Raw genomic sequence first — 26,577 nt, forward strand, 5'->3', positions numbered from 1 at the left:
ACTCAATTTCCGCAAAATTTAAACGCATTTTTAAATACCAACATATATTTCAAATATTAAAATATAACAAAGGAATTAGAATAATAAAGCAGAATATATGTTCCACTATACGATGATCAAATGCGTAAAAGAAAATCCGGTTTCAATTCCGGACTGAAGATATTTGTAGTTTTCTTACTCCTCGAATATACTAGAGGAAAAGTGTGAACAACAGAAATGCCCATTTGTCCCGGTTCTTAAAACTAAACGACCTTTCGTCCAAGTAACCAAATATTTCAATATATTGTTGAAAGCGTGAACCAAAATCGCGATACGGTTTCGATTCTCAAATGAAATAAAATTCATTTTATTTCAAGCATTTCTAAAATCCTTCAGAAAGGTGTGAACATCACAACACAATTTTAATTTCCTCATCACTTAATAATCAGACACCTGTCTACGTGAGACAAAAAAAAATCAATTATACTACTATACACGGCCAGATACAACATTTTGATATTAAATATGTTTTCATTACTCTGACGATGATAAAGGTCGCACAAACGATATCCTTGTGTTTTATGCTAAGTGTAACATTTCTTTAAATAATTCGCCCGATCAGTGATATAGGTTAGACATAAGAATGACTTTGAGGTGTAGGAGCAAACAACCAGGCAATGTCATGACCTCAGAAGTTAAAAGTACCGGCCAATATCAACGTCACGCCTACGTCACATATTCTACTACAATAGCGCAAACACAAACCAAAAAACAAACAAAAAAAAGATAAAGAAAATGTTCTTACGGAAGACTCTACATGTCTAAATTGCAGAATCAGACTAAGAACTATTTTTGCCCTGCAACACAATAAATGAATAAATAAATAAAATGATGATAGTAATAACTAATTCTCGCTTATTGGCCACAAGGGCTAACATCATCATTTAGCATCCATTGTCTATGCTGGCATGGGTTGGATGGTTTAACCAGGGCTGGTAAGCTTGAAGGCTGCACCAGACCCCAGTCTGATTTGGTATGGTTTTCTATGGCTGGCTGCCCTTCCTAACGCCAATGACTCCAAGAGTGTAATGGCTGCTTTCACATGCCACCAGCATGGGTCCCATTTGCATGACGCCCGTTTCTGCCACAACTGCGGTTTTACTTGGCTTGAGTGGTCTTCTCAAGCACAATATAATGCCAAAGATCTCGGTTATTTCCAACACTCAAAAGGAGCTCAACCACATTGCCTCTGTGTGGTTCAGCACTCAAAAGGCGCTTTTTAATGTGCCACCGGCACATGGCACCAGCATCAGTCACAATTGTGATTTCACTTGGCTTGAAGGGTCTTCTCAAGCACAGCATATCGCAAAGGTCTCAGTCACTAGTCATTGCTTCTTTGAGGCCCAAAGTTCACAGATAATGCTTCACCACCTCATCTCATATCTTCCTGGGTCCGTATTCCATGCTGGCATGGGTTGGATAGTTTGACTGGGGACTAACAAGCCAGGAGGCTGCACCAGGCTCCAATCTGACCTGGCATTGTTTCTACAGCTGGATGCCCTTCCTAATGCCAACCACTTTGAGAGTGTAGTGGGTGCTGTTTACGTTCCACTGGCACGGGAGCCAGTCAGGCGGCCCTGGCATCGGCCACATTCGGATAGTGCTTTTTATGTGCCACTGGCACAGGAGCCTGTCAGAGCATGGGGGCTGGCATCGACCACATTAGGATGGTGTCTTTTTACGTGCTGCTGGCACATAGAGCCAGTCAGGTGGCATTGGTAAAGTACTGGAAAGTAAGAAATACAAGATGTTGTGTGATTTTAACTTTCAGACTGACAGACTAATAGAAGCTAGAAGGTCTGATTTGGTAGTAGTAGATAAAGAGAATAGAAAGTGCCAAATAATTGACTTTACAGTTTCAAATGATGAAAAAATTAATATGAGAGGTATAGAAAAAACAGTGAAGTACCAGGACCTAGCTATTGAATTACAGAGACTATGGAAAGTGCAGGTAAAATGTATCCCAGTAGTTATAGGTGCATCGGGAACTGTCCCAAAATATCTGAACAGATGGATAGAGGAAATAGGGATAAAACCCAGTTTAGTACAGCTGCAGAACACAGTGTTATTAGGGACAGCTAGGATACTTAGGAGGGTTCTCGGCTTTTTAAGGTTACTTGTTGTAGCCTGATGTTAGGATTTGTTTCTTTTCCAAAAGTCTAATCTGTTGAGGGTATATGAAAATAACAACAACAACAATAATAATAATAATTATTATTATTATTATAATCTGTCCTGTTGGGGTACAGTGGCATCCCATCAGTTGCCAGTATTTTGGTCAGGTCCCTTGTCTGGGAATAACTTCCTCCCTTCCTTCCATCTGTCTTGGATGCCCTGGGATAGGTTATACGTACTAGCCTTTCTCTTCTAAGTCGGGTGAGATGGAGTGTTATAGATTGAGATTAAGTTCAGAAAACAATAATGATAATAAAGATAACAGCTAACAGAGGCGACATATAACTGTCGATTGTTGATATAACATTTTTGACAACATTGTTAAAATCAAAAGAAAGGTCACCTATCACTCTATTTCTAACAAGTTAATCATTTAAGTTTAACACACATATCTAATACAGAAGTTGTGTGATATAATATAGTATCTTGTTAATCTGATCAAAGAGGAGAACCAGGTACATCATCATCATCATCATCGTTTAGTGTCCATTTTCCATGCCAGCATGGGTTGGACGGTGCAACTGGGGTCTGGGAAGCCAGAAGGCTGCACCAGGCCCAGTCTGATCTGGCAATGTTTCTACGGCTGGATGCCCTTCCTAACGCCAACCACTCCATGAGTGTAGTGGGTGCTTTTTACGTGCCACCGGCACAGGTGCCAGACGAGGCTGGCAAACAGCCATGATCGGATGGTGCTTTTTACGTGCCACCGGCACGGAAGCCAGTCATGGCGGCGCTGGCAACGACCACGTTTGGATGGTTCTCTTATGTGCCACCGGCACTGGTATCACAGCTACAATTTCCATTCATGTTCATCGATTTTGATTTTGATTTTTGATTTTCACTTGCCTCAATAGGTCTTCACAAGTAGAGTTTTGTGTCCCAAGAAGGAAAGGTATGCATAAGTGGACTGAGGCCATGGGTTATGGTCTCACTTGTCCTGTCGGGTCTTCTCAAGCACAGAATACTTCCAAAGGTCACTTCCAGATATTTTCAATTTATTAGTTAAACCAGAGGAGGTGTGGTTACAACCACGGTCTTTGCTGTTCTTCCTATATTTATGAGATTATTGCCATTGATGGCTTTATTTAAATTTCTGTCAGTGACATGGGAATTTCAGAGGGTTCCATTCAGGTGAGGAAGGATTGGTTACTGTTTTAGTTAAATAGTGACACATAGAATGGAGGATGAGATGAGGAGAGACAGGTGGGTCAGAGTAGAAGCTGTATGTTGTTTGCTAGTTTAGGTCTAATAAGATCTAATGTTGTAGTGTTGGAACTAGCAAATGGACATAACAGTATGTTTGTGCAATGGTCATGGATGGGATGTAGTGTAATGGAGAATGATTATGTTCTTGTTTGGTGGGGTGGGGGAGTAGAAATTTCTACCAAGATCCACATAGCTGTTGTTTCACTGTAGATCAGCCCTGATTGAGCAGACTACATGTTACCCCACCACCCTTTTTTTTCTTATAGAAATGAAAAAAAGGGCTATATTCAGGAACTTTTGCAGAACCTCCAAGACAAACGGGAGAAAGGGAAAAATCATTATCATATTGGCGATCTGGCTTGAATGCTTACCAAAAACTGGAGTTCATTGACTGTATCAAGTTATGTGTTCTTCTCAGGTTGTTCAAAAGTTAGGAAGTTTTTGTGTGTAGACATTGACCACACTCATCATCATCATCGCCACCACCACCACCACCACCACCACTATCATCATTTAACGTCCGTTTTCCATGCTGGCATGGGTTGGACAGTTCAACTGGGGCTGCCAAGCTGGAAGGCTGCACCAGACTCCAGTCTTATTTAGCATGGTTTTCTGTGGTTGGATGCCCTTCCTAATGCCAACAACTCCATGAGTCTAATGGGTGCATTTTACATTCCATTGGCACAGGTGCCATTTTTGTGACACCAGTATCTGCCATGACTGTGGTTTTGGTCAGCTTGATGGGTCTTCTTCTCAAGCACAACATAATGCTAAAGGTGCCGGTCATTCATCAGTGCCCCTTTGAGGCTCAACACTCAAAAGGTGCTTTCATGTGCCACCGGCATCGACCACCTTACCTCTGTGAGGCTCAATGCTCAAAAGGTGCATTTTATGTGCCACCAGCACATGTGCCAGTTACCTGACACCAGCACATGTGCCATGAGTACTATTTCACATGGCTTGACCGGTCTTCCCAAACACAACATATCACCAAAGTTCTTGGTCACCAGTCATTGCCTCCAAAAGGCCCAGAGTTTAAAGATTATGATTCACTACCTCATTCCATGTCTTCCTTGGGTCTACCTCTATCATAGCTTCCCTCCATAGTTAGAAATCAGTCCTTCTTCATAAAGCTGTCCTCATCCATACACATCACATGACCATACAGTGCAGTCATCTCTCTTGCATACCACATCTGATGCTTCTTATGCTCAACTTTTCTCTCAAGATGGTTACACTCTATCTTACATGTACACTGACATTGCACATCCAGCAAAGCATACCGGCTTCATTTCTTTCAAGCCTACGCATGTCCTTGGCTGACACAGCCCATGTTTCACTGCCATGTAGCATGGCTGTTCACACGCAGGCATCATACAGTTTGCCTTTAACTCTGAGGGAGAGGCCCTTTGTTGCCAGCAGAGGTAAGAGCTTACTAAACTTTGCCTAGCCTATTCTTATTCTCCACTACTGACTTGGTTACCGAGATAATGGAAGCTATCTACTACCTCTAGCTTACCCCACTGGCAGTTGATAGAGAAAAAAAGAGGTGGCAGACATCAACAACTGTTGATGTTCTGTTAAGGCCCACAGTAGAGATAGTAGATGAAAGAAATAACTGGTATGTGTTACTGGACACTACAAATAACGGTCTATTGCCTTTTATTGACTACTTCAGCATGTCACTTGAAAGTGAAACGAAAGGGAGGGAAAACAATACACTGAAACAAGCAACATAGATTCCCCTCAATGGCTGAGCAGCTCTCTGGCCTGATGTAAAATTTGTCAGAAGAGTAAGTGAGAGACTACCAGAGAGGGGAAAAGCAGCATGATCTGTATAAACTTGGGATATCTCTGCCCAAAGCTGAATTCACTCAAGTTTTATTAATGTTGATTTAAAAATTCTAGAATTTTTGTCCAGACTGTTTGGTACAAAAACTTGCTTAGTTCTTTCAAAGATTGCTGCTACAACCATAATAGTCTGCCAGTGCTGATTGGTTGAGCCATATTTTCATAGGTGTTAATAGCTTTTATGGCAATACTGTTCCTTTTATGGAAATATATTAGCTTGTGGTTCTAGACTAGGAAAATTCAAGAGCTATGGTTGAAGAGGGTCTCACTATGGATTTATCTTGGAGAAAGTACTTTCTTGACTTAAGTAGGATCATGTCCAAACAACCAGTCCTTCTCTTCAGAGCTAGGGGATACTTCAGCCCCTATCAATGACTATTGACATTCTGCTAAGCTCAGGTCAGGTCCACATTGGAGTGCTCTCCCCACAGCTGTGATGGTAATCCTGCAACTGTTGCATGCACAAACATGCTTGACTGCACCCAGAAAAGTTCTGGGTGACTTGTACTCTGGATGCAAATACTCTTTGGCTTCTGGTCTAAAGGCGCACTGCCCCTCTACCTTTTCAACTGCTACAATAATGGCCTTTGTCCTTAAGAATTAAACAGATTCATTACACCCTCATTCAGGCATCCCCATTTACTTCTTCTTTCATCATCTGTATCATGTCCAACACCCCAATTCCCTACTAGTTCCGTTCTCCCTTCCTAGAATGTCGTCCCTCTGGACCCCCCCCCCGCCTCCCACTGTTCATGTTGTTTCTACAAGAGTTGTCATACAGAGGTTCAAGAGGAATATTAATGATATCGATCTCACCAGTCCAGGAGTCACTGAGAAGCCTTGGGTATTGCACATTTCTCCAGTAATAAAAAGACTAATAGTGGCTGCTGTTGTTATTTAGGATCAGATCAACTTAATTGTGCAGACTTGTGATCAAAGACACTCCAGCCATAAATATCCAGTTGTTTTAGAACTATCTTGGACCATATTACCTTAAAGCATTCTTCCTTTATTACATTAATTATTGTTTTATTTGATGGTGGTTTAACTGCTCTTTTTAGCAGGGTATTCTGTTGTGTCTGGGGAGAGTCATTTTCTTTTTTGTGCCTTATAATATAACACACTCACCGATAAAATTTCTACATTTTTCTTATTTAAAAAAATTTTTCTTATTTAAAAAAATTTTTCTTATTTTTTATATTTATAAAAATTTTACTGGTGAGTGTGTTATATTATAAGGCACAAAAAGAAAATGACTCTCCCCAGATACAACAGAACATGCTTCAACACACGAAGTCATATAAAGAATCTTTGCGCCCCAGCATGGCCACAGCTCGTGAGCTGAAACTAGATAAAATAAAAAAAAAAACAAATCCCAAAACGAAATTCCGCTATGAAATTAAAAACCAGTTTTTGTGAGCCTGTTTGGCCATCCGTAGTTCGATAGTTTTACTGACATGCGCAGTGGGCCTATCCGGGTTTCGATGACGTCAGCCACGTGACTGCATTAATCAGTCTTTCAGTTGAGGTTGACACGAAAGCCAAGATCGGGGAAATCTAGCGGCTCGTCTTCACCTACGTCTACAATTCATTGCCGAATAAGAACTGAACGTAAGTCAGCAACCCCTTTTTTTTTTTCTATCAACGCTTTTATTTTCACACAGCAAATATATATCTATTAGCATCGATCACTGAAGACGCATAGACTCTGACACACGGACAGATTTATTAGAAAAAAAAAAAGAAAAAGAAAAAGAAGAAAAAGATGTAGGATTTTTCATTTCCAAGAAATTCTCAAATCTTTAATTTATGATTTCTACATAATTTTTCTTTTTTTCTAATTTTAATCCTTCAGAGATTAATTAACTGCACAGACACAAATCAGTAATTGTACTAGGATATATATACTCTCTCTTTATGTATATATATAGAGAGTATATATATATATATATATAGAGAGAGAGAGAGTATATATATATGTACTCTCACTTTATATATATATATATATATATAGAGAGAGAGAGAGAGTATATATATGTACTCTCTTTATATATGTATATAAAGACAGTATATATATGTACTCTCTCTTTATATATATAAAATATGTATTAGAGATAAAACCACTATTATGCTACTCAAACAGTGATAGTCATAAAACAATACCTAAGTAACATAATATATATATAATTATAATTTTTTTTAAATATATAACTTATAACTAGATCTCAAAAAGTATAAAATGAATGATAAATATATAATATAATAAGTAAAAACACTGCGTACGTTTCAATGCTGCAATTAAATTCGAATTACAATTAATTAATATATATATATATATCTTGGAACAAGGAATCGGTCTTCATTGTCTGAGCATTGTTAATGTGGGAGGCAGGGGTGGAATGGCAACGATGGAGGAATAATTGCAGCTTAATATATATATATATATATATATATATATTATGTATATACGCTATATTTGTGGTTTTGATGTGTGAAATTGTAAAATGCAAAGAGTAGGTTAATAAAGGTTACAAGAGGCCTAACCTCATCTTTTGACGCCCATAACTAGGCCAGTGCCCTCTAATCACGCATTTATTGCATTTTATCTTGTAATATTTCTGCCCCATTATCGGAGTAAATGGAATTGTTACATAATATTCTTAATCTTGACCTTTAATTCAACATGTTTTATATTTATTGATATATGTTTTTCATTCTGGGTGGGTTTTTAAGCGACGGCTGTAGATAATTATGTAATATGTTGCCGGTGAAAATATTTGTCCTTGAGAGAGAGAAATGTTAAATTTGTGGCATTGGTTGGAAGTCAACTTGAATTATTTGTGTCGTGTCATGAATGGCTTATTTCTTTATTATTATTATTATTATTTTATAGGCGATCTTTCGTCTCTAGTAGACCTTTCCGTCGATTTCCGTAAAAAACTTCTTTTTTTTTTACGTATGGGCTTGCGGTCTCCCACACTCCATCAAACACACACACATGTACATCAATGCTTCCCATGCACGCTAACTTCATAAGAACTTCCCTCGTCATACAATCGCTTTCTCTTAGTCTCTTTCGCTCTCATTACTTCAAAAGTTCCCGCAAGCCCATATGTAAAAAAAAATTTTTTTACGGAAATCGACGGAAAGGTCTACTCGAGACGAAAGATTGCCTATTTCTTTAATATTATTATTATTTAATTATTTAATTATTTCTGGCTGAATAAAAGTTTGATGTTGAAAGTCACGGTGTTGGCCACGCGACTCCACTCTTCCTTGTTTAATGGAATCTGGTGAGAGAAGAGAGACAGGAAAATGTCGATCGGTCGCCGCCAAATTGTTGACCTCGTGGCTTGCTTCAGAACGAATAACACATAAATTCCACCATGGATATCCATCTGTCTTTTAATATGCGAATGCTTGTCTTTATTATATAAAAATGGACATTTCTCTTATCAGTGGGAGACGGGTTCACGCGTACTTGTAGATATTTTTTAGTATGGAAGTATTTTAATTTCTAATTAAATTTCTTTTTCTTTCCTTTTGCTGCTATCCTGAATAAATCGTTTAACATTGTCAAAGTCTTAATAATTAATGTATGTCAGTGTTATACACTTAAGCTGTTTCGTTTAGTCTCGATGTTCTTTTTAACCTTTGTCAAAGTCACTATCTTCAACTAAAGTTGTATCATCGCCATTTCTTCTTCAAAAATCCAAAACCCTTCCCCGAATTTTTAAACTTCTATCATCGTCAATTTATTTATTACAAGTGAGTGACAATCCCATATTTCTTAAGGGAACTTGTTTCGTGTCTAATGTACAAAGCGAAGCAGATTTATGGCAAAATTCATTACCTGAATTTCGAAATTAGGTCACGCTTATTACACAAACTCAACATTAACTTTGTTCTCCCAAATGATACGATTTGGAAAGTTCATATTCCTATCTAGGTATTTCCACAAATAATGGATTTCATCTGCTTCAAAGTGACAGAAACGCTTTCTCACAAGTCGTCCTCCATTCACCCAACACTTGAGTGCTTTCATATCTTCTCTAATTATCTTCGCATTCACTTGTAGGACCATCTCTTTATAACATAATTCTTAACGTTTAAAGTTTTTCTGAATCCTTAATGCTTTACAAATTTATATTCAGTTATCTGGGGTTTTTTTTTAAATAGTTTCTTCCTCCGATCGATCGTCAATAGCATTCACTTTCAGCATAAATTTTCTATTGATAAAATCTTACCTTGATGAATGTCATTTGACGAATTACCGACCGCTTAATAATTATTTGAAAGTCAAACATTTTTATCGACTATTGACAAATTAAAATATATATTTATACATATTCCGAAATTCACAATTATATTTATTGGTATTGCATTTTTGTTTATTCGAATTATGATAGAAACGATATTTTTTTTTTTTTTTTAGTTCTACAAACTAATACTTTTTTTTTTCTTTAAATTTCAGATGGCAAAACTTGGATTTGCTGAGAATTTCGCTCTTAGTGGAGCAGCTGCTATCATATCCAAGACAGCCGCAGCTCCAATTGAACGAGTAAAGCTGCTGGTTCAAAATCAAGATGAAATGTTGAAGAGTGGTAGGCTGAAGGAGCCTTACAAGGGTGTGATTGACTGCACAATGAAGACCTTCAAGTCCGAGGGTGTCTTACCATTCTGGCGTGGCAACTTGGCTAACTGCATCAGATATTTCCCAACCCAGGCTCTCAACTTTGCTTTCAAAGATCAGATCAAAATCATGTTTAAATCTAGTAAGGCAGATAGTTACACTTTGAAGTTTACCAAGAATGTGGCATCAGGCGGTGTTGCTGGAGCTTTGTCCCTGTGCTTTGTCTATTCCCTCGATTATTGCCGAACCCGTTTAGCTAATGATGCCAAGAGCAGCAAAAAGGGTGGTGAGCGCCAGTTCAACGGTATGGTCGACGTCTACCGCAAAACAATAGCATCTGATGGTGTTGCCGGACTTTACAGAGGTTTTGTGATCTCTTGTGTTGGAATCGTTGTCTACAGAGGGTGCTATTTCGGTTTCTATGACACCTTGAAACCAATCGTCATTGGTGACGATGCCAGTCTCTTAATGTCCTTCGCACTTGGATATATTGTAACCATCAGTGCTGGTCTTGTCTCTTATCCTATTGATACAATCAGGAGAAGAATGATGATGACATCCGGTGAAGCAGTCAAATATAGTGGATCCATTGACTGTACGATGAAGATCGTCAAATCAGAAGGATTTATGTCATTGATGAAGGGTGCTGGTGCTAACATCCTCAGAGGTGTTGCTGGAGCTGGTGTCTTGTCAGGGTTTGATAAATTCAAAGAACTGTATGTGGCTTTCCGTTTGGGCAGATCATCCTAATATAATCTGTTGGTTAGGAGGCAAAGTGAAATAAGAATTTGGTAGATAAAATTTTTCAAAGTTTTAGACAGTAATGCTGTGACTTTCAAAAGAACCTGGTTTGACTGTATGGAAATTGACCAGCCTGGGGCTCAGTTGTTAAGACCAAGTTATTGAGCACAAACTTCACCTATTACCTGTATTTTAAAGTACCTTTTGAAGATGGACCCGACTTGTCGCAGTTAATTAATAAACAAAATTAACTCGTTACTCTTGTTCTAAAGTTGTGCTTTTTCTTTACTGTAATTTCCTGGTTCCACTGTTAAATTTTGTTAATGAGTTTTGGAATTTTTATTTTACTGTGCCCAATGCCTAGGTAAAATAAGGGAAAAAAAACAGCCTATAATTTAATTTTTTTTTCAACAGGATCACAGCATTCTTGGCTTATATCTTGTATTCTCTTATTTCCATGAATTTTTATTGTAAATGCAATAGCTCTTAGTTCTTGATTGGGTGTCCATTCTGTGGATATATTTAGCCTGTAAGTTTGTTACTCCACCTCTGTTTTCAGATAGGTTGATAAAAAAAAAATGTTTGGGAAGTTAGGCTTTTTGTTTTCATTAATTTTCTATTAATAGGGTGTGGTATTCCTAAGAAAATGAAAAGAATTTTGGTGGGAGATTGTAATACTTGGTGTCACCAAAATATTCTAGTGTTAATGTGATTGGAAAAGTTTATCACATATCATTGTTAACCTCATGTCCTGTCCGTATTTTTTTCCCTGGCTTGCAATTGTCAGGTCTTCAACTGATTTATTGACCCATTGCAAGAATGACCAAGGAGTTTAAAGACCTATTCAGTTTATCCAAGTTTAAATTGTCATGATTTAAATGTGCATGGAACAGCTTACACTAAAACGTAAAACAAAACTAACCTGGACATGCAGCTGAATGTAACTCTGAACCCATTCACATTTAAATCGGGCCATGTCTGGCCAAAATATTCCAGGTGTTTTATGTTAAAATGGTCAGATCAGGTCTCTCCCACTAACTGTACAATATCATCCTAAAAATTTACCTTATCAAAATCTCAAGGCTACAAGATAATCCATAATTAATTCAAAGCAATGTGAATAAAAAGCATTACTTTTGACAATAATCTGTGTTAAAGGGTTAACTAACCAGCATTATATTATAAATTTGCATCTTTATCTCGGTATTATTGCAAGGTGCTAATGATGAGTTAAACTTTGGTTCGAAGTTTCTCAAAACAGTAAAATTTAATATGTACGCTGTTTTTGGGTTTATAAATTTTATTGGGGCTAAATATTAGTAGGTTTTGTACCTTTATGTAATTTATTGATCTTTAGCATAATTTGGGCTGGTTAGCTTGACGTTCAGGTTGATTCTCTCACTTTTAACAATATTTCTTTGGGAGATGTCAACTATATATTTCACTTTATTCTATGAATAAAATGAAAAGAGCAGACACTTATAGTAATTGGAATTATTCTGTATTAGGTCCTCTAAACCAGCACTTCTTAAACTATGGGTCAGGACCCCATTGGGGGTTGCAAAAATTAAATTCAAACACTTGAATTTCAGTTTATTTCACAAACACATTTAATACCTGGGGTCACAATGTTGAAATAATGACCTGTACCAGAAAAAAAACAAAGAAATATTTAACTCACTAAACTTTCGAAACTTAAAATTGAACAAAGAAGCACTTAAATATGATCAAGTCTTTATATCCATGACAACTGCACTATTGTTTTATACAGTGTTTATTGCCATAAATATAGTGACTTTTGTGGAAATAAATGAAGAAATAAGTGATTGTGTTTTGTTATTTACCATCTACAAATCCGATTTATAGTGGACATAGCTATCACTTTTATTTTGTGAAATAAGTGTTCTTGATTAATAGAAAATTTTTGCAAATCAGAAATTGTGTTTACATTTTCAAAGATTACCAATATTTGGTAGCTTAATTGGAAACTAGTATCAGTTAAGTTTGTTCAGATTAGCAAGGAATTATATTGATAACCTTTTAACACCTTGCTAACAATTTGTGATACTTCAAATGCTATCATAGTTCCATAGGAAGGGAAACGAACGCTTGGGTGAATCTGAATGATTCCATGCTTTTGGACACATGAAAATAAACTTTATTTTTCTACATCAAACATACCTCTTTAATTTGAAAAAGACCAAATGCTAGTTTGAGCATTTATCAGGTGAATAAATCCTGTTTGTTTCCAGATATGAAACTGCATATCACATGCACTGACACGCTGCGATTAACACAGAATGACCTTTGACCTGTTAACTAAAAATCAGATTAACTTGAAGGTCAAGTCTTAATATTAAAAGCTGAATATCTCCTCTACTGCTCTTGTGTGATCAGCAAGTTTGCTGCTATAAACCATTGAGGTCTACTCTCTCTTTTGCTCTTTTACTTGTTTCAGTCATTTGACTGGCCATGCTGGAGCACCACCGTCAAGCAAATCGACCCCAGGACTTATTTTTTGTAAGACTAGTCCTTATTCTATCAGTCTCTTGCCAAACTGCTAAGTTACGGGGACATAAACACACACACACACACACACACACAAATATTCATATATATATATGATGGGCTTTCAATTTCTGTCTATCAAATCCACTTACAAGGGTTTTTGTCGGCCCAAGGTGCCATGCAGTGGGACTGAACCCAGAACCATGTGGTTCGTAAGCAAGTTGCCACTCCTACACCTAGGTCTGGATTTTTTTTTTTTTTTTTTTTTCCCCAATTTTAACCTTTAAGCATTTAAACCAGCCATATCTGGCCAAAATATTCTTGATTTTCAAACTGGCCAGTTCTGGACTCACACCTTTTTCTAAAAGTAAACAATCACATTTGAAATCTTCAAGCTACCAGATGATGTGATTAATTCATAACAATCAATAAGCATTACATTTGACTGCATAACCTGAATGCTGAGCTGTTAAAGTCTCTTCCCCTTGAATACCAGTGTTGGCCACTTGGTGCTTTGACGGTCATTTCCTGTTTATCTCTTTCAAGCAGTCATCACAGATTATCTGTCAACTATGGAGTTAATATTGGCACATCTTACCAAACCCGCAGCAGCTTTGAAATGCACTTTACAAAAGTACAATGGAAGGGAAAACAGAAATCTTGAAATCAAAGACACGTACACCCATATGACCTACCTCTGTGCTTTAGATAATTCCAGATGCTGCAGAAACTCGACATGAATGAAAATACTTGCGGATACCTGTTAAATACATATTTCTTTACTACCCACAAGAGGCTAAGGACAGACAAACGGATTAAGTTGATTACATCGACCCCAGTGCGCAACTGGTACTTAATTTATCGACCCCGAATGGATGAAAGGCAAAGTCGACCTCGGCGGAATTTGAACTCAGAACGTAGCGGCAGACGAAGTACCGCTAAGTATTTTGCCTGGTGTGCTAACGATTCTGCCAGCTCACCGCCTTCTTAAGTACAGTTAAGTCCTACAGATGATGTGTTGAAGGGGAATATGTTAGTGATTCAAAGGACTAAATTTGGAGAGAAACATAATTGAATTCCAGTAACTTTTACCCTTTCATTACTGTATTTATTTTGGGATGCTCTGTGTTTCTCTCAATTATTTTAGATATAACGAAGAATTTTGTAAAATAACTTAGCTATAATTTAGCTGGTGTTAGGAACAGTAATTATGACTAAAGTTTGGTGGAAGATTTTAATTCGCAACTTATGAAAACAAGACATTTGTACTACAGAGCCGGGTTGGTATCAAAAGCGTTAAGTGATACCAAAAGTAGGGATTTGTAGGGATTTGAAAACTGAAGAGGGATGAATATGTTTGATAAGGCTTTAGACACCAACTTAGGTTTATGTCCTGCTAATCCATCTGTCACTCAAGTACTGGGTCAAAGTAATTACCTGCTTGTCTATGTAGAACAAGTTGGAACAAGTACACCTGGCTAGGGTACACAAGCACTTTCATATACATGATGGATTTTAAGTTTCTGCCTATGCAATTCACTCTGGGTTTTGGTTGACCCAAGGTGTAGTAGAAGACACACAAGGTGTCATGGAAGCATTTAATAGGATACAAAATCACTGGATATTCCAAATGTAGGTATGTTCTGAATTTGGAGCAACAAACGTGATTGTGTAGATGGTGAAAATGCATAGTTTCTCAAATTATGTGATTATGCTGTGTAGAGACTATGAGTTCAAATCTGCTCCTGGTATTTTATTATGCCTTGGGTCTTCATCCCTTCAGTCAATTATCAATTTCATCCCATGTTTGGGATGAAATTTTTTTTTTTTGGTACAGTTCATCTAAGATATTGTATAGCTTGTTTTTTAAGCCACTAGAGATTTAACTGCTATTTCTAGCAGGTCAAGCAGCTACATAGAGGGTCTCTTTATATGTCTTGTTCATTTTGTTGGTGGTTTATAGACACCAGATGATCTGAGAATGTTTCCTTCTATGAATTGATGTCCCTATCTCGTCTGCTTCATAATATGAAACCACAGCTAAGTACCTTTCTAGGCCGTGCAACCTTTTTATTTTTTATCTATACACATATTGCATAGATTTAAATAACATACAAAGGTATATCGAATCATGCAATTAACATAGTTTGACGTGCTTTTCCATGTTAGCATCATAATCTCTTCCACCCACGGCAGGATACGTGCAAGAATTTCGAATTCAGCTTTAAAAACAAACACATCAATTATTTAACCCTTTCGTTACTGCATTTATTTTGAGATGCTCTGTGTTTCTTTCAATTAATTTAAAATATAACAAAGAATTTAGTAAAATAACTTAGTTATCATTCAGCTAGTGTTAGGAACATAAATTGTGACTAAAGCTTGGTGGAAGATTTTAATTACTCTCTTACTCTTTACTCTTACTTGTTTCATTCATTTGACTGTGGCTATGGACTTATTCTTTGGAAGCCTAGTACTTATTCTATCGGTCTCTTGCCAAACTGCTAAGTTACAGGGATATAAACACACCACCATTGATTGTCAAGCAATGTTGCGGGGACAAACATATGACGGGCTTCTTTCAGTTTCCGTCTACCAAATCCACTCACAAAGCATTGGTCGGCCCGAGGCTATAGCAGAAGACACTTGCCCAAGGTGCCATGTAGTGGGAATGAACCCAGTACCACGTGGTTGGTAAGCAAGCTACTTACCACACAGCCACTCCTATGAAAAGATGTTTGTACTACAGAGGCAGTTTCAGCCGGGTTGGTAATGAAAGGGTTAACAAACATTTAGATATTTATCATCATCATCATTTAATGTCTATTTTCTCTGCTGGCATGTGTTGGACAGTTTGATAGGAGCTCAGAGCTGCAGCGGATTCCCATTTGTTTTGGCATAGTTTATATATTACTGGATGCATTTTACACGGCACCAGCACCTAATGTCTATATAAGAAATCTGAACATAACATGGGCGCAGGAGTGGCTGTGTGGTAAGTAGCTTGCTAACCAACCACATGGTTCCGGGTTCAGTCCCACTGCGTGGCATCTTGGGCAAGTGTCTTCTGCTATAGCCCCAGGCCAACCAATGCCTTATGAGTGGATTTGGTAGATGGAAACTGAAAGAAGCCTGTCGTATGTATGTGTGTGTGTGCCTGTCACTTAGCGTCCCCGTCATTTAGCGGTTCGGCAAAAGAGACCGATAGAATAAGTACTGGGCTTACAAAGAATAAGTCCCGGGGTCAATTTGCTCGACTAAAGGCAGTGCCGCAGTCAAATGACTGAAACAAGTAAAAGAGTAAAGAGTATAACTCAAGAATTAGAAACTGTTTTATTAGCTGCTACATCTATATAGACAGAACTGTAGCTCATAACCGATGGTTCTAGTGTGAAACATGTCCTAGAAGTCTGAGTTGAAGGGAAACCTAAAGTTTTATTAGTTCTTGGTTTAGCAAAATCTATAACTGGAACATTAGGAGGTCTAAAGCTCTGCTTTACTGCTCACCTGGTCCTGTTGTGTAATGGTCTTCTTTTTCCTTTTACATCCCAAACCTCTAAACTGGGGAAAATAATGAAGTTACTATGACTTTTCAGTTTAACTCCTGTCAAAAACTTCATCCCTTTACAGGTATACAATGATTAAATCATCCTAACAAGATTCACTTCTCTCTTTTTTTCCATAAATGCTATTAACTCTAGCTCAAAATCATATATATATATATATATATATATACAGGAAAGTAGAGGGAAACAGTTTAACACATTGAGGGCCATTTGTACAATATATGTATACACCACACTTTACAAATGTGCCACATATATTGAAAAATGAACTGCATACAACTGAAATACTATGTGAATTTGAAAGAAAACAGGTATGGCACATGGGACCGATCTACGTATTTGCCCTTGGCACTCAATGTGTTCACAGAACCAACTCTACTTACCTATTTCTTTACTACCCACAATGGGCTAAACACAGGACAGACAAACGGATTAAGTCGATTATATCGACCCTAGTGCATAACTGGTAATTAATTTATCGACCCTGAAAGGATGAAAGGCAAAGTTGAACTCAGAACGTAACGGCAGACGAAATACCTAATTCTTTACTGCCCACAAGGGGCTAAACACAGAGAGGATAAACAAGGACAGACAAACGGATTTAAGTCGATTATATTGACCCCAGTGCGTAACTGGTACTTAATTTATTGACCCTGAAAGGATGAAAGGCAAAGTTGAACTCAGAACGTAACAGCAGACGGAATACAGCTACGCACTTCGCCTGGCGTGCTAACGGTTCTGCCAGCTCGCCGCCTTCACCAACTCTACTTACCATTTCTCTGCTGTATTTGTATTAGTACTGGTTGCAAACGTTTGATAGATTGAATAATTTCCAGAAATAATGCCCAATTATTTATTTCAAACTGAAGTAAAGTCATCAATACAAAATTATTTTTAAAAGTGTTTCAAACAAAGTTTATGAGCATTCATTAAATTCTTAGATAGTATTTGGGCCACAACATAAGCATTTGTGCGTTTGTGTGCTGAAGACAAATATGGGATTATTTGATCCATGATGTGAACAAAAAATTTTTTAAGTGTCAATATAGTTTCTAATGTAAGACAACTGGAGAGTCAAATTTTAAAACTTCAGATATATTGGTGCAAAGGAGAATTGTATGTTTTGGTTTATTTTCTTTTTCTTTTTTTTCCATAAATTTTAATCCTTTTCCAATGTTATTCAAATTAACATGTAAAATATTTTTATTATAGTTGTTTATGGTTTTTTTTTTTTTTTCATTTTTGTAGTTCTGTTTTTCCTTTATAACTTTCTGTTGTTTTTCTTGAAATTTGAATAATATAATTTTTGCTTCTTTTCCAATATATGACAATGGGGTGTCAAATAGAAAAAAGTGAAGGAATTTATCTGACGACCCCAAAATTCACAAATTTTGTGGACATGGTGTCTTTTAAACACTAATTACTATGACATTTAGATGTAATTAATTTTTACCTGCTGAATTTATGTTAAATTTTGTAATTGTTTGTATTTTATTATATTAGGTGAATTAATAAAGATTATATATTTTGGGGTTTTTAACTTTATTTTCATAGTGGCAGGTTTGCAAAAACATTAGCACATCGGACAAAATGCTTAGTGACAATTCTTCTGGCTCTTTATGCACTGAGTTCAAATCCTGTTAGCAGTCTACTTTGCCTTTTATTTTTTCGGGGTTGTTAAAATAAGGTCCCACTCAAGTACTGGGAGTCGATGTAACTAATTTGTCCCCTCCATTCACAATTGCAGGCTTTGAACCCTGTGCTGGATCAGCATCCCATTCAAGGGCCATGTTGGGATCTCTGTCATTTATACACCATGGAAACCTGGTAACTGGTGTAATGAGTCCTGGGGCACAAAAAATAAAAATGATCCCCACAAGCAAACATCTGTTTTCCATGCTGGCATGAGTTGGACAGTTTGGTAGGGCTGGCAGGCCAGACGACTGCACCAGAATTTATTTGTTTAGGCAATACAATAATCCCTTATGTCCCCAGACCTCCCACAGAAATAATTAAAATCTAAAACAATATAAATACCCATTGGCTGCAGAAACCCATGAAATACTGAGGAGTCCACAATAAAAATTTACATATATTAGCCAGAAAAATCTGCGATAGGTGAACCGCGATATGGCAAGGGATTACTATATATAAATATATATTTCCATCTACGTATGTGTTTGTCTCCCACTACAGCTTGACAACCAAAGTTGATGTGTTTACATCCCTGTAACTTAGCAGTTCAGTGAAAAAGCCTGATAGAATAAGTACCAGGCTTAAAAAAATGACTAGGGAAGAAATTCATTCAGGTAAAATTCCCCAAGGTAGCACCCCAGCATGACCACACTGCCAGATCAGATTGGAGCCTGGTGCAGCCTTCTGGCTCACCAGTCCTCAGTCAAACCATCCAACCCATGCCAGCATGGAAAGCATGGAAACAACGATGATGATGAGGAAAATACATTTTCTATCCATTGATTATCATTTATCATCATGTGTCTTACTTGTGAATGTATGAATAGAACCGAAATACAGTTCTATATTTAAGAGATGAGGAATTATTTACATTATTAAAATTTGACGGATATTTGTCCTCATCTTGTTTGTTGTCAACACAATGTTTCGTCTGATATACCCTCCAGCTTTCATCAGGTGTCTCGGGGGAATTTCGAACCTAACCCCAAGCTTCCGAGTTCAATTCCAGGCAGTGACCTGAATAATAATAATAATAACAGGAATGAGAACCCAGTTTTGAAATTTACCCCAAGATACCTGATGAAGGCTGGAGGGTATATCATCCGAAACGTGTTAATAACAAACAAGATGAGGACAAATATCTGTCAAATGTAAATAGTACTGGAATGGATTCAAACCAGAAACCTTTATTTCTAAACTTCATAAGAATAACAACATTATCATCTTCCCGATACTATTTTTACCCCCTTCTAAATTTTTCTTAAGCCCTAGTAAGGGCTCATATGGTTGGTTTATCCATTTTCCATAACATTTTCCGATATCACAATATTCTCCCTGAATGGGATATCAGTCTGTTGCAGGGTTCCAGGCCAGCAATTTTTGAGAGGAGAGGCAAGTTGCTTAACATTGACTGGTACTTTATCCTGAGGGATGAAAGACAAGTTGACCTTACTGGAGTTTGAACTCAGAATGTAAAGAGCTAAAAGAAATGTTGCTAAGCATTTTGTCAGACTTGGAAATGATTCTGCTAATTCCATTCACCACTACACATTTAGTGAAGGCCCATAGCTTAGCGGTCCTGGTGCTCAGCTTACGATCACAAGGCTGGGATTTCAATTCCTAGCAACACCTGGTGCCCTTGAGCAAGATGTTTTATTTCATGTTGCTGCTGTCCACTCAATGGCAAAAATAAGTAGTACCTGTATTTCAAAGGGCCTGTCTTGTTACATTCTGTCTCATGCTGAATCTCCTTTAAAACTACATTAACCCTTTCGTTACCAACCCGGCTGAAACCAGCTCTGGCTCTGAGTACAAATGCCTTGTTTTCTAAAGTTCTGAATTAAAATCTTCCATCAAACCTTAATCACAATTTCTGTTCCTAACACTAGCTGAATGATAACTAAGTTATTTTACTAAATTCTTTGTTATATTTAAAATTAATTGAAAGAAACACAGAACACCACAATAGAAATACGGTAATGAAAGGGTTAAGGGTACACATGTCTGTGGAGTGCTCAGCCACTTGCACATTCATTTTCCAAGCAGTCTGTTCCATCACTTGGATTAATTGGAACCCTTGCCATAAATGATGGAATGTCATTTTATATGCACATTGATGTACCACATGATTAACCCTTTTGTTACCATATTTATCTGTTGAGATGCTCTGTGTTTCTTTCAATTACTTTAAACATAACAAAGAATTTAGTAAAATAACTTAGTTATCATTCAGCTAGTGTTAGGAACATAAATTGTGACTAAGGTTTGATGGAAGATTTTAATTCAAAACTTATGAAAACAAGACATTTGTACTACAAAGCCAGAGGTGGTTTCAGCCGGGTTGGTAACAAAAGGGTTAAGGACCAGTTCTGATATGATTACATTAACACGATTAAAATGAACCCTGTACTCAACTGGTATTTCACTTTACCCGGGATAAATGGAAGTTAAAGTTATTCTTAATAGATTTGGAACCCTGTACGCAAGTGTAGCTACGTGGTATGAAGTTTGCTTTCCAACCACATGGTTCCAGGTTCAGTCCCACTGCATGGCAAATTGAGCTAGTGCCTTCTTCTACAGCCTTGAGCCAATCAAAACCTTGTGAGTGGATTTGATAGATAGAAACTGAAAGAAGCCCATTATATATATACACATATACGAGGGTGAGTCAAAAAGTAATGCCACTTTGTTTAGGACAGGTATAATTACCAACACAGGAACATGTATCATACATCAAAATGAAGCTGGTCCTCTGTGGATCACATCCCTACTTCTCAACATTGTCACCGTTTCTCTCAATAGCAATGTTCCACCTTCGAATGAGAGCATGTATCCCTGCCCGGTAAAATTCTGTTGACTGTTCTTTGAGCCACTTCTTCACTACAGTTTCACTTCCTCGTCACTGCTTGCCTCTCAAACCCTCTTTCATGAGGCCGAAGAGATGTTAGTCCAGTGACAAGGAAGTGAAAACTGTAGTGAAGAAGTGGCTCAAAGAACAGTCAACAGAATTTTCCGGGGCAGGGATACATGCTTTCATTCAAAGGTGAAACATTGTTATTGAAAGAAATGGTGACTATGTTGAGAAGTAGGGATGTGATCCACAGAGGATCAGCTTCACTTTGATGTATGATACACGTTCCTGTGTTGGGAATTATACCTGTCCTAAACAAAATGGCATTACTTTTTGACTCACCCTCATACACACATATATATATCATTGTTTAAACATCCGTTTTCCATACTGGCATGGATTGGATGGTTTGACTGAGGACTGGCAAGCCAGTAGGCTGCACCAGACTCCAATCTGATCTTGTATATATTTATGTGTGTACGCCTTTGTTTGTTCCCCCGACAAAGACATACATACACATGACAACCTTCTTTCCATTTACCAAATCCACTCACAAGGCTTTGGTTGGCCCAGAGATATAGTAGAAGACATTTGCCCAAGGTGCCACACAGTGCAATTGAACCTGGAACTATGGGGTTGGGAAATAAACTTCTTGCCACACAACCACACCTGTACCTGTATGATGATGAATATATATATTTTTTTATTTCTTGCATCAACACCTTGGAATATTTTCAGTGGTGTGCCAATTTAGTACAGATCTAAATATTAATAAAGAATTTATTCAAACAGAATAGCAACCTAAAAGACTTCTAAGGCCTGTGCTAAGGACCAAATCCTCAATGTGTGGATCGAATCCTGATATTTGATTTACAATTCAAAGTTTGAACTCATTCAACTTTAGTTTGATCGGTTACCGTTTCTTCCATAGTTTCTCTCTCTTCCTCTTCATTTCCATTGGAAAGATTCTTCAATTTACGCATCTTTTGAATCTGCAGTTGTTTCTTTTTCTTAATCTCTTTCCATTTTTCTATGGCAACATTCCTTCTTGCAGAAAAATTATTCTTCCAAATCGTGTGTTGTTCTTCTGTTTCACTGATTTCTTTCCTCAGCTGCTTCACACGATTTTCCCACTCATCATCTTGGAATAGTGGGCTTTTTTTCCCACTCTTGTCATTTTTGTTGTTATTGCCGATTGTGTCATAAAGGTAGGACAAATCATCATCCTCTTCCTCTGTTCTCACTTTATCATCAGGTGTATCTTCCAAAAGGGTTTTAATGTCATTGCCATTGTTGATATTGCTGTTGTGGTTATTATTATTTATGCTGTTATTACCATTGTTATTGTTGTTATTGTCACTGTTAGTTAAATTACCTTCATCCTCCTGTTGAATTTCATCTCCATCCTCTGTTCTTCCACCACCTTCAACACCCAAGTCTTTTCCCTTGACATCACTGCTGTCATCATCATCATCCTCATCTTGAATTAATCCATTATCTTTATGGTCCATATTTGACCCTGACTCTGGAGATACATCATTCATTTCTGCCATAATTGAAATTAAATCTGTTTTATTCTATTTCTGTTATGAATCATACATATATGTGTGTGTGTGTTGCTTTGTGTTGGGCAAACGAGAGAGAGTGCTTGGCAAATGTTGCAGAGGATATGTTTGTCTTATTGAAACTGGAAATGAAAGTATTCTTGTGATTTGAGTGTCAGACTGCTTTGGTTTTCAGACAAAATATTATATATATATATACCTGCTCACTTGATATATTTCAAATAGCAATAAAAAAATATAAAAAGGTTTTTGTAGACATCAAGTATTTTATAGTGTTTGTTTTAAATGGATGATGACCTGGCAAAACCTGAAATTAAAAAGAAAGAAAAACCTTATTAGCAAGGAATGTATATAGGGATTAATTTAATTTATTGGTAGTCTTGAGAAAAAGGATGAATGATTTATGAAAGAAAATATTGACTTGTCCGAAAAGTTCATGCCGATTTTTAAAGGAAAGAAAAAGGTCAATAAATACTTGCCGTTCCATTTTTAATCAACCAAATATGAAACGTTTTGTTGCACAATGCGTCTCCATCTTTCCTTTAACTTGAAAATACCCTCTTCCCAGAAATGAGGTGGTTTTATGGCAAAGAATTCATCAAGGGATTGAATTTTTTACCATTAAGAATATTCTGCAGAGACCTGAATAAGTGGAAATCCGAAGGAGCAATATCTGGTGAATATAGAGGGTGGGTAACACATCCCAAATGAGCTGCAGCAATTTTTGCCTAAAACATCAAGTGCTGAAAATGAACTTTCTTATTTTCCATTTTAAAGGGTTACAGAATTAACACAGGTTATAGGAACATAAACCTTCTTCCACGAAAAGATAGCTTAAACTGTGCTCTAAATGGAGGTGTAGTCAAATCCTATTTTATGGACTCAACCATGTTCTAAAATAAGTCGAAAGGTAAGCTACTATAAATCGGCACAAACTTTCCTGACAACCCAATATTAAACAGTAATGAAATAATGTTTCAAAATAGGTATAGACATGGCTGTGTGGTTAAGAAGCTAGCTTTGCAACCACATTGATTCAGGTTCAGTCCTACTGTGTGGCACTTTGGCCAAGTGTCTTCTATTATAGCCCCAAGCTGACCAATGTCTTGCAAGTAAATTTGGCAGATGGAGATTGTGTGAAAATCTTTCATATATATATGTGTGTGTGTGTGTGTGTGTTTGTCCACTATGGCTTGATAGCCAGTATTGGTTTGTTCATGTCCCCAGTTTGGCTAAAGGGACCGATAAAATAAGTACCAAACTAATAAAACAAGTACTGGGGTAAATTTGTCTGATTAAAACTAAAAAAGGTAGTGCCCCAGCATGGCCACAATCCAATAACAGATAAAAGGTAATATTTCTTGTTCTTGTGCCATTGAACAACTTCTGGTGACTTCCTTCGCAAACCCTGTGTCCAGACGATGGAATCCTTGCGAGAGGATGCAAAGATGGTTTCATGTTATCATCATCACCATTGTTTAATGTCCGTTTTCCATGCTGGCATGGGTTGGACAGTTTGACTGGGGTCTGGGAAGCCAGAAGGCTGTACCAGGCTCCAGTCTGATCTGGCAGAGTTTCTACAGCTGGATGCCCTTCCTAACGCTAACCACTCCAAGAGTGTAGTGGGTGCTTTTACGTACCACCAGCACAGGGGCCAGAGGGGGCTGGCATCGACCATGATTGGATGGTATTTTTACATGCCGCCGGCACGGAAGCCAGTCAAGGCGGCGCTGGCATCGGCCATGTTCAGATGGTGCTTTTTACGTGCCACCAGCACAGGGGCCGGAGGAGACTGGCATCGACCATGATTGGATAGTGTTTTTACGTGCCACCGGCACGGAAGCCAGTCAAGGCAGCACTGGCATCGGCCATGTTCAGATGGTGCTTTTTACGTGCCACCAGCATGGGGTTCACAACTACAATTTGCATTTCTATTTACAAAACGCTATGTTGTTGGTTCATTACCGACAAGATCACCACATGTGTCTAGTAATTCAGAATTTAAAGAAGCAGGACAAACCAACAATGCATTTTGTCCTATTCTCTAGCAACATTCACTACATGTTCCTTTTTATCAATGTTACAAGCTTGTTTTAGCCTTCAAATGATGCCACCCTGCTGGCTAAGCGAGCTGGCCAACAGAAGAGTGAGTGAGAGAAAGTTGTGGCGAAAGAGTACAGCAGGGATTGCCACCACTCCCTGCCGGAGCCTCATGGAGGTTTAGGTGTTTTTGCTCAATAAACACGCCCAACACCCAGCCTGGTAATCGAAACCGCGATCCTACGACCGCGACTCCGCTGCCCTAACCACTGGGCCATTGCGCCTCCACACATATTGTTACAATGTTACAAGCACCAACAGGACTGCTATAAACAGCAGCCAAATCTTCAAATCATATCCTGTTGTATTTAAAAAAGACAACAGGATATGAGTGGATAATGCAGGTTTAATTATATTGTTTGGGACAGGAAGAGTCATGGCTGGAATTCATTTGATCAGAGACCTGCTCATTCATTGCTGAACTGAGGTTAAATAACTAAGGCCCCATTCGAGGAGAGGGGGCCAATCTAATTAATTGTTTCATCTCATTATTTATGGTCTTGTGCTTAATTTAGGAATATACTCTTTTACTTGTTTCAGTCATTTGACTGCGGCCATGCTGGAGCACCGCCTTTAGTCGAGCAACTAGACCCAAGGACTTATTCTTTGTAAGCCCAGTACTTATTCTACCAGTCTCTTTTGCCGAACCGCTAAGTGACGGGGACATAAACACACCAGCATCGGTTGTCAAGCAATGCTAGGGGGACAAACACATGCACACATATATATATATACATATATACGACGGGCTTCTTTCAGTTTCCGTCTACCAAATCCACTCACAAGGCATTGGTCGGCCTGGGGCTATAGTAGAAGACACTTGCCCAAGATGCCACGCAGTGGGACTGAACCTTGAACCATGTGGTTGGTTAGCAAGCTACTTACCACACAGCCACTCCACTGTTCATCTTGTATCTTTTTCTCGGCTACCCTTGCCCACCCTTGTTTAATGAGGGGTTGACCTCCAGTTTTTTATACCCTGTTGAACCACACAATCCATTGTAGCATGGAAAGTAGACATAGTGGGATGATGATGATGTGTGTGTGTGTCATCATCATTGTCTGCTTTCTTGCTGGCATGGGGTGGACGGTTTGACTGAGGAGTGGCGAGCTAGAAGGCTGCACCAGGCTCCAGTCTTGATCTGGCAAAGTTTCTACAGCTGGATATCCTCCCTAACACCAACCACTCCATCGGTTACAACGATGATGGTTCCAGTTGATCCGATCAATGGAACAGCCTACTCGTGAAATTAACATGCAAGTGGCTGAGTACTCCTCAGACACATGTACCCTTAACATATTTCTCAGGGAGATTCAGTGTGACAAGGCCGGCCCCTTTTGAATTACAGGTACAGCAGAAAAAGGGAGAAGGAGTGAGAGAAAGTTGTGTTGAAAGAATACAGCAGGGTTTGCCACCAGCCCCTGCCGGTGTTAAAAACTGACAACACCCAGTCTGGGAATTGAAGCCACGATCCCATGACTGCGAGTCCACTGCCCTAACTACTGGTCCATTGTGCCTCTACAAAAGAATATATATATATATGTGTGTGTGTGTGTATTGTATAAAGGGTTGTGGGTAAGGCCAAAATAATGCAAAGTAAATGCAATGTAAATCACAAGAAAACAAATATGTGAATTAACATAGAT

At 38.0% G+C, this 26,577-nt stretch overlaps 2 protein-coding genes across 3 annotated transcripts in view; one reads left to right on the forward strand and one right to left on the reverse strand.

Moving 5' to 3' along the window:
* The first annotated feature begins 6,721 nt into the window (after positions 1–6,721).
* On the forward strand, positions 6,722–10,903 carry LOC115213813 (ADP,ATP carrier protein 3, mitochondrial). Its single transcript, XM_029782691.2, has 2 exons — positions 6,722–6,882; positions 9,746–10,903. The coding sequence occupies exon 2, from the start codon at positions 9,746–9,748 to the stop codon at positions 10,652–10,654; it is 909 nt and encodes a 302-aa protein (XP_029638551.1). The 5' UTR covers positions 6,722–6,882; the 3' UTR covers positions 10,655–10,903.
* Positions 10,904–21,857: 10,954 nt separating this feature from the next.
* LOC115214346 (myb-like protein D) overlaps positions 21,858–26,577 on the reverse strand; it is a 16,972-nt gene continuing 12,252 nt past the window's right edge. The window contains exons 2-3 of one of the 2 annotated variants that reach the window (XM_036505065.1): positions 22,685–23,137; positions 21,858–22,645 (exon numbers count right to left, since the gene is read on the reverse strand). In XM_036505065.1, the coding sequence (XP_036360958.1) occupies positions 22,156–22,645; positions 22,685–22,818 (624 nt within the window). In that variant the 5' untranslated portion in view covers positions 22,819–23,137 and the 3' untranslated portion in view covers positions 21,858–22,155. Of the gene's footprint in view, positions 23,138–26,577 lie in introns of both variants that reach the window. The other variant, XM_029783531.2, reaches the window with a different exon arrangement.

The sequence above is a fragment of the Octopus sinensis genome, linkage group LG7, assembly GCF_006345805.1.
Source record: "Octopus sinensis linkage group LG7, ASM634580v1, whole genome shotgun sequence".
NCBI lineage: Eukaryota > Metazoa > Mollusca > Cephalopoda > Octopoda > Octopodidae > Octopus > Octopus sinensis.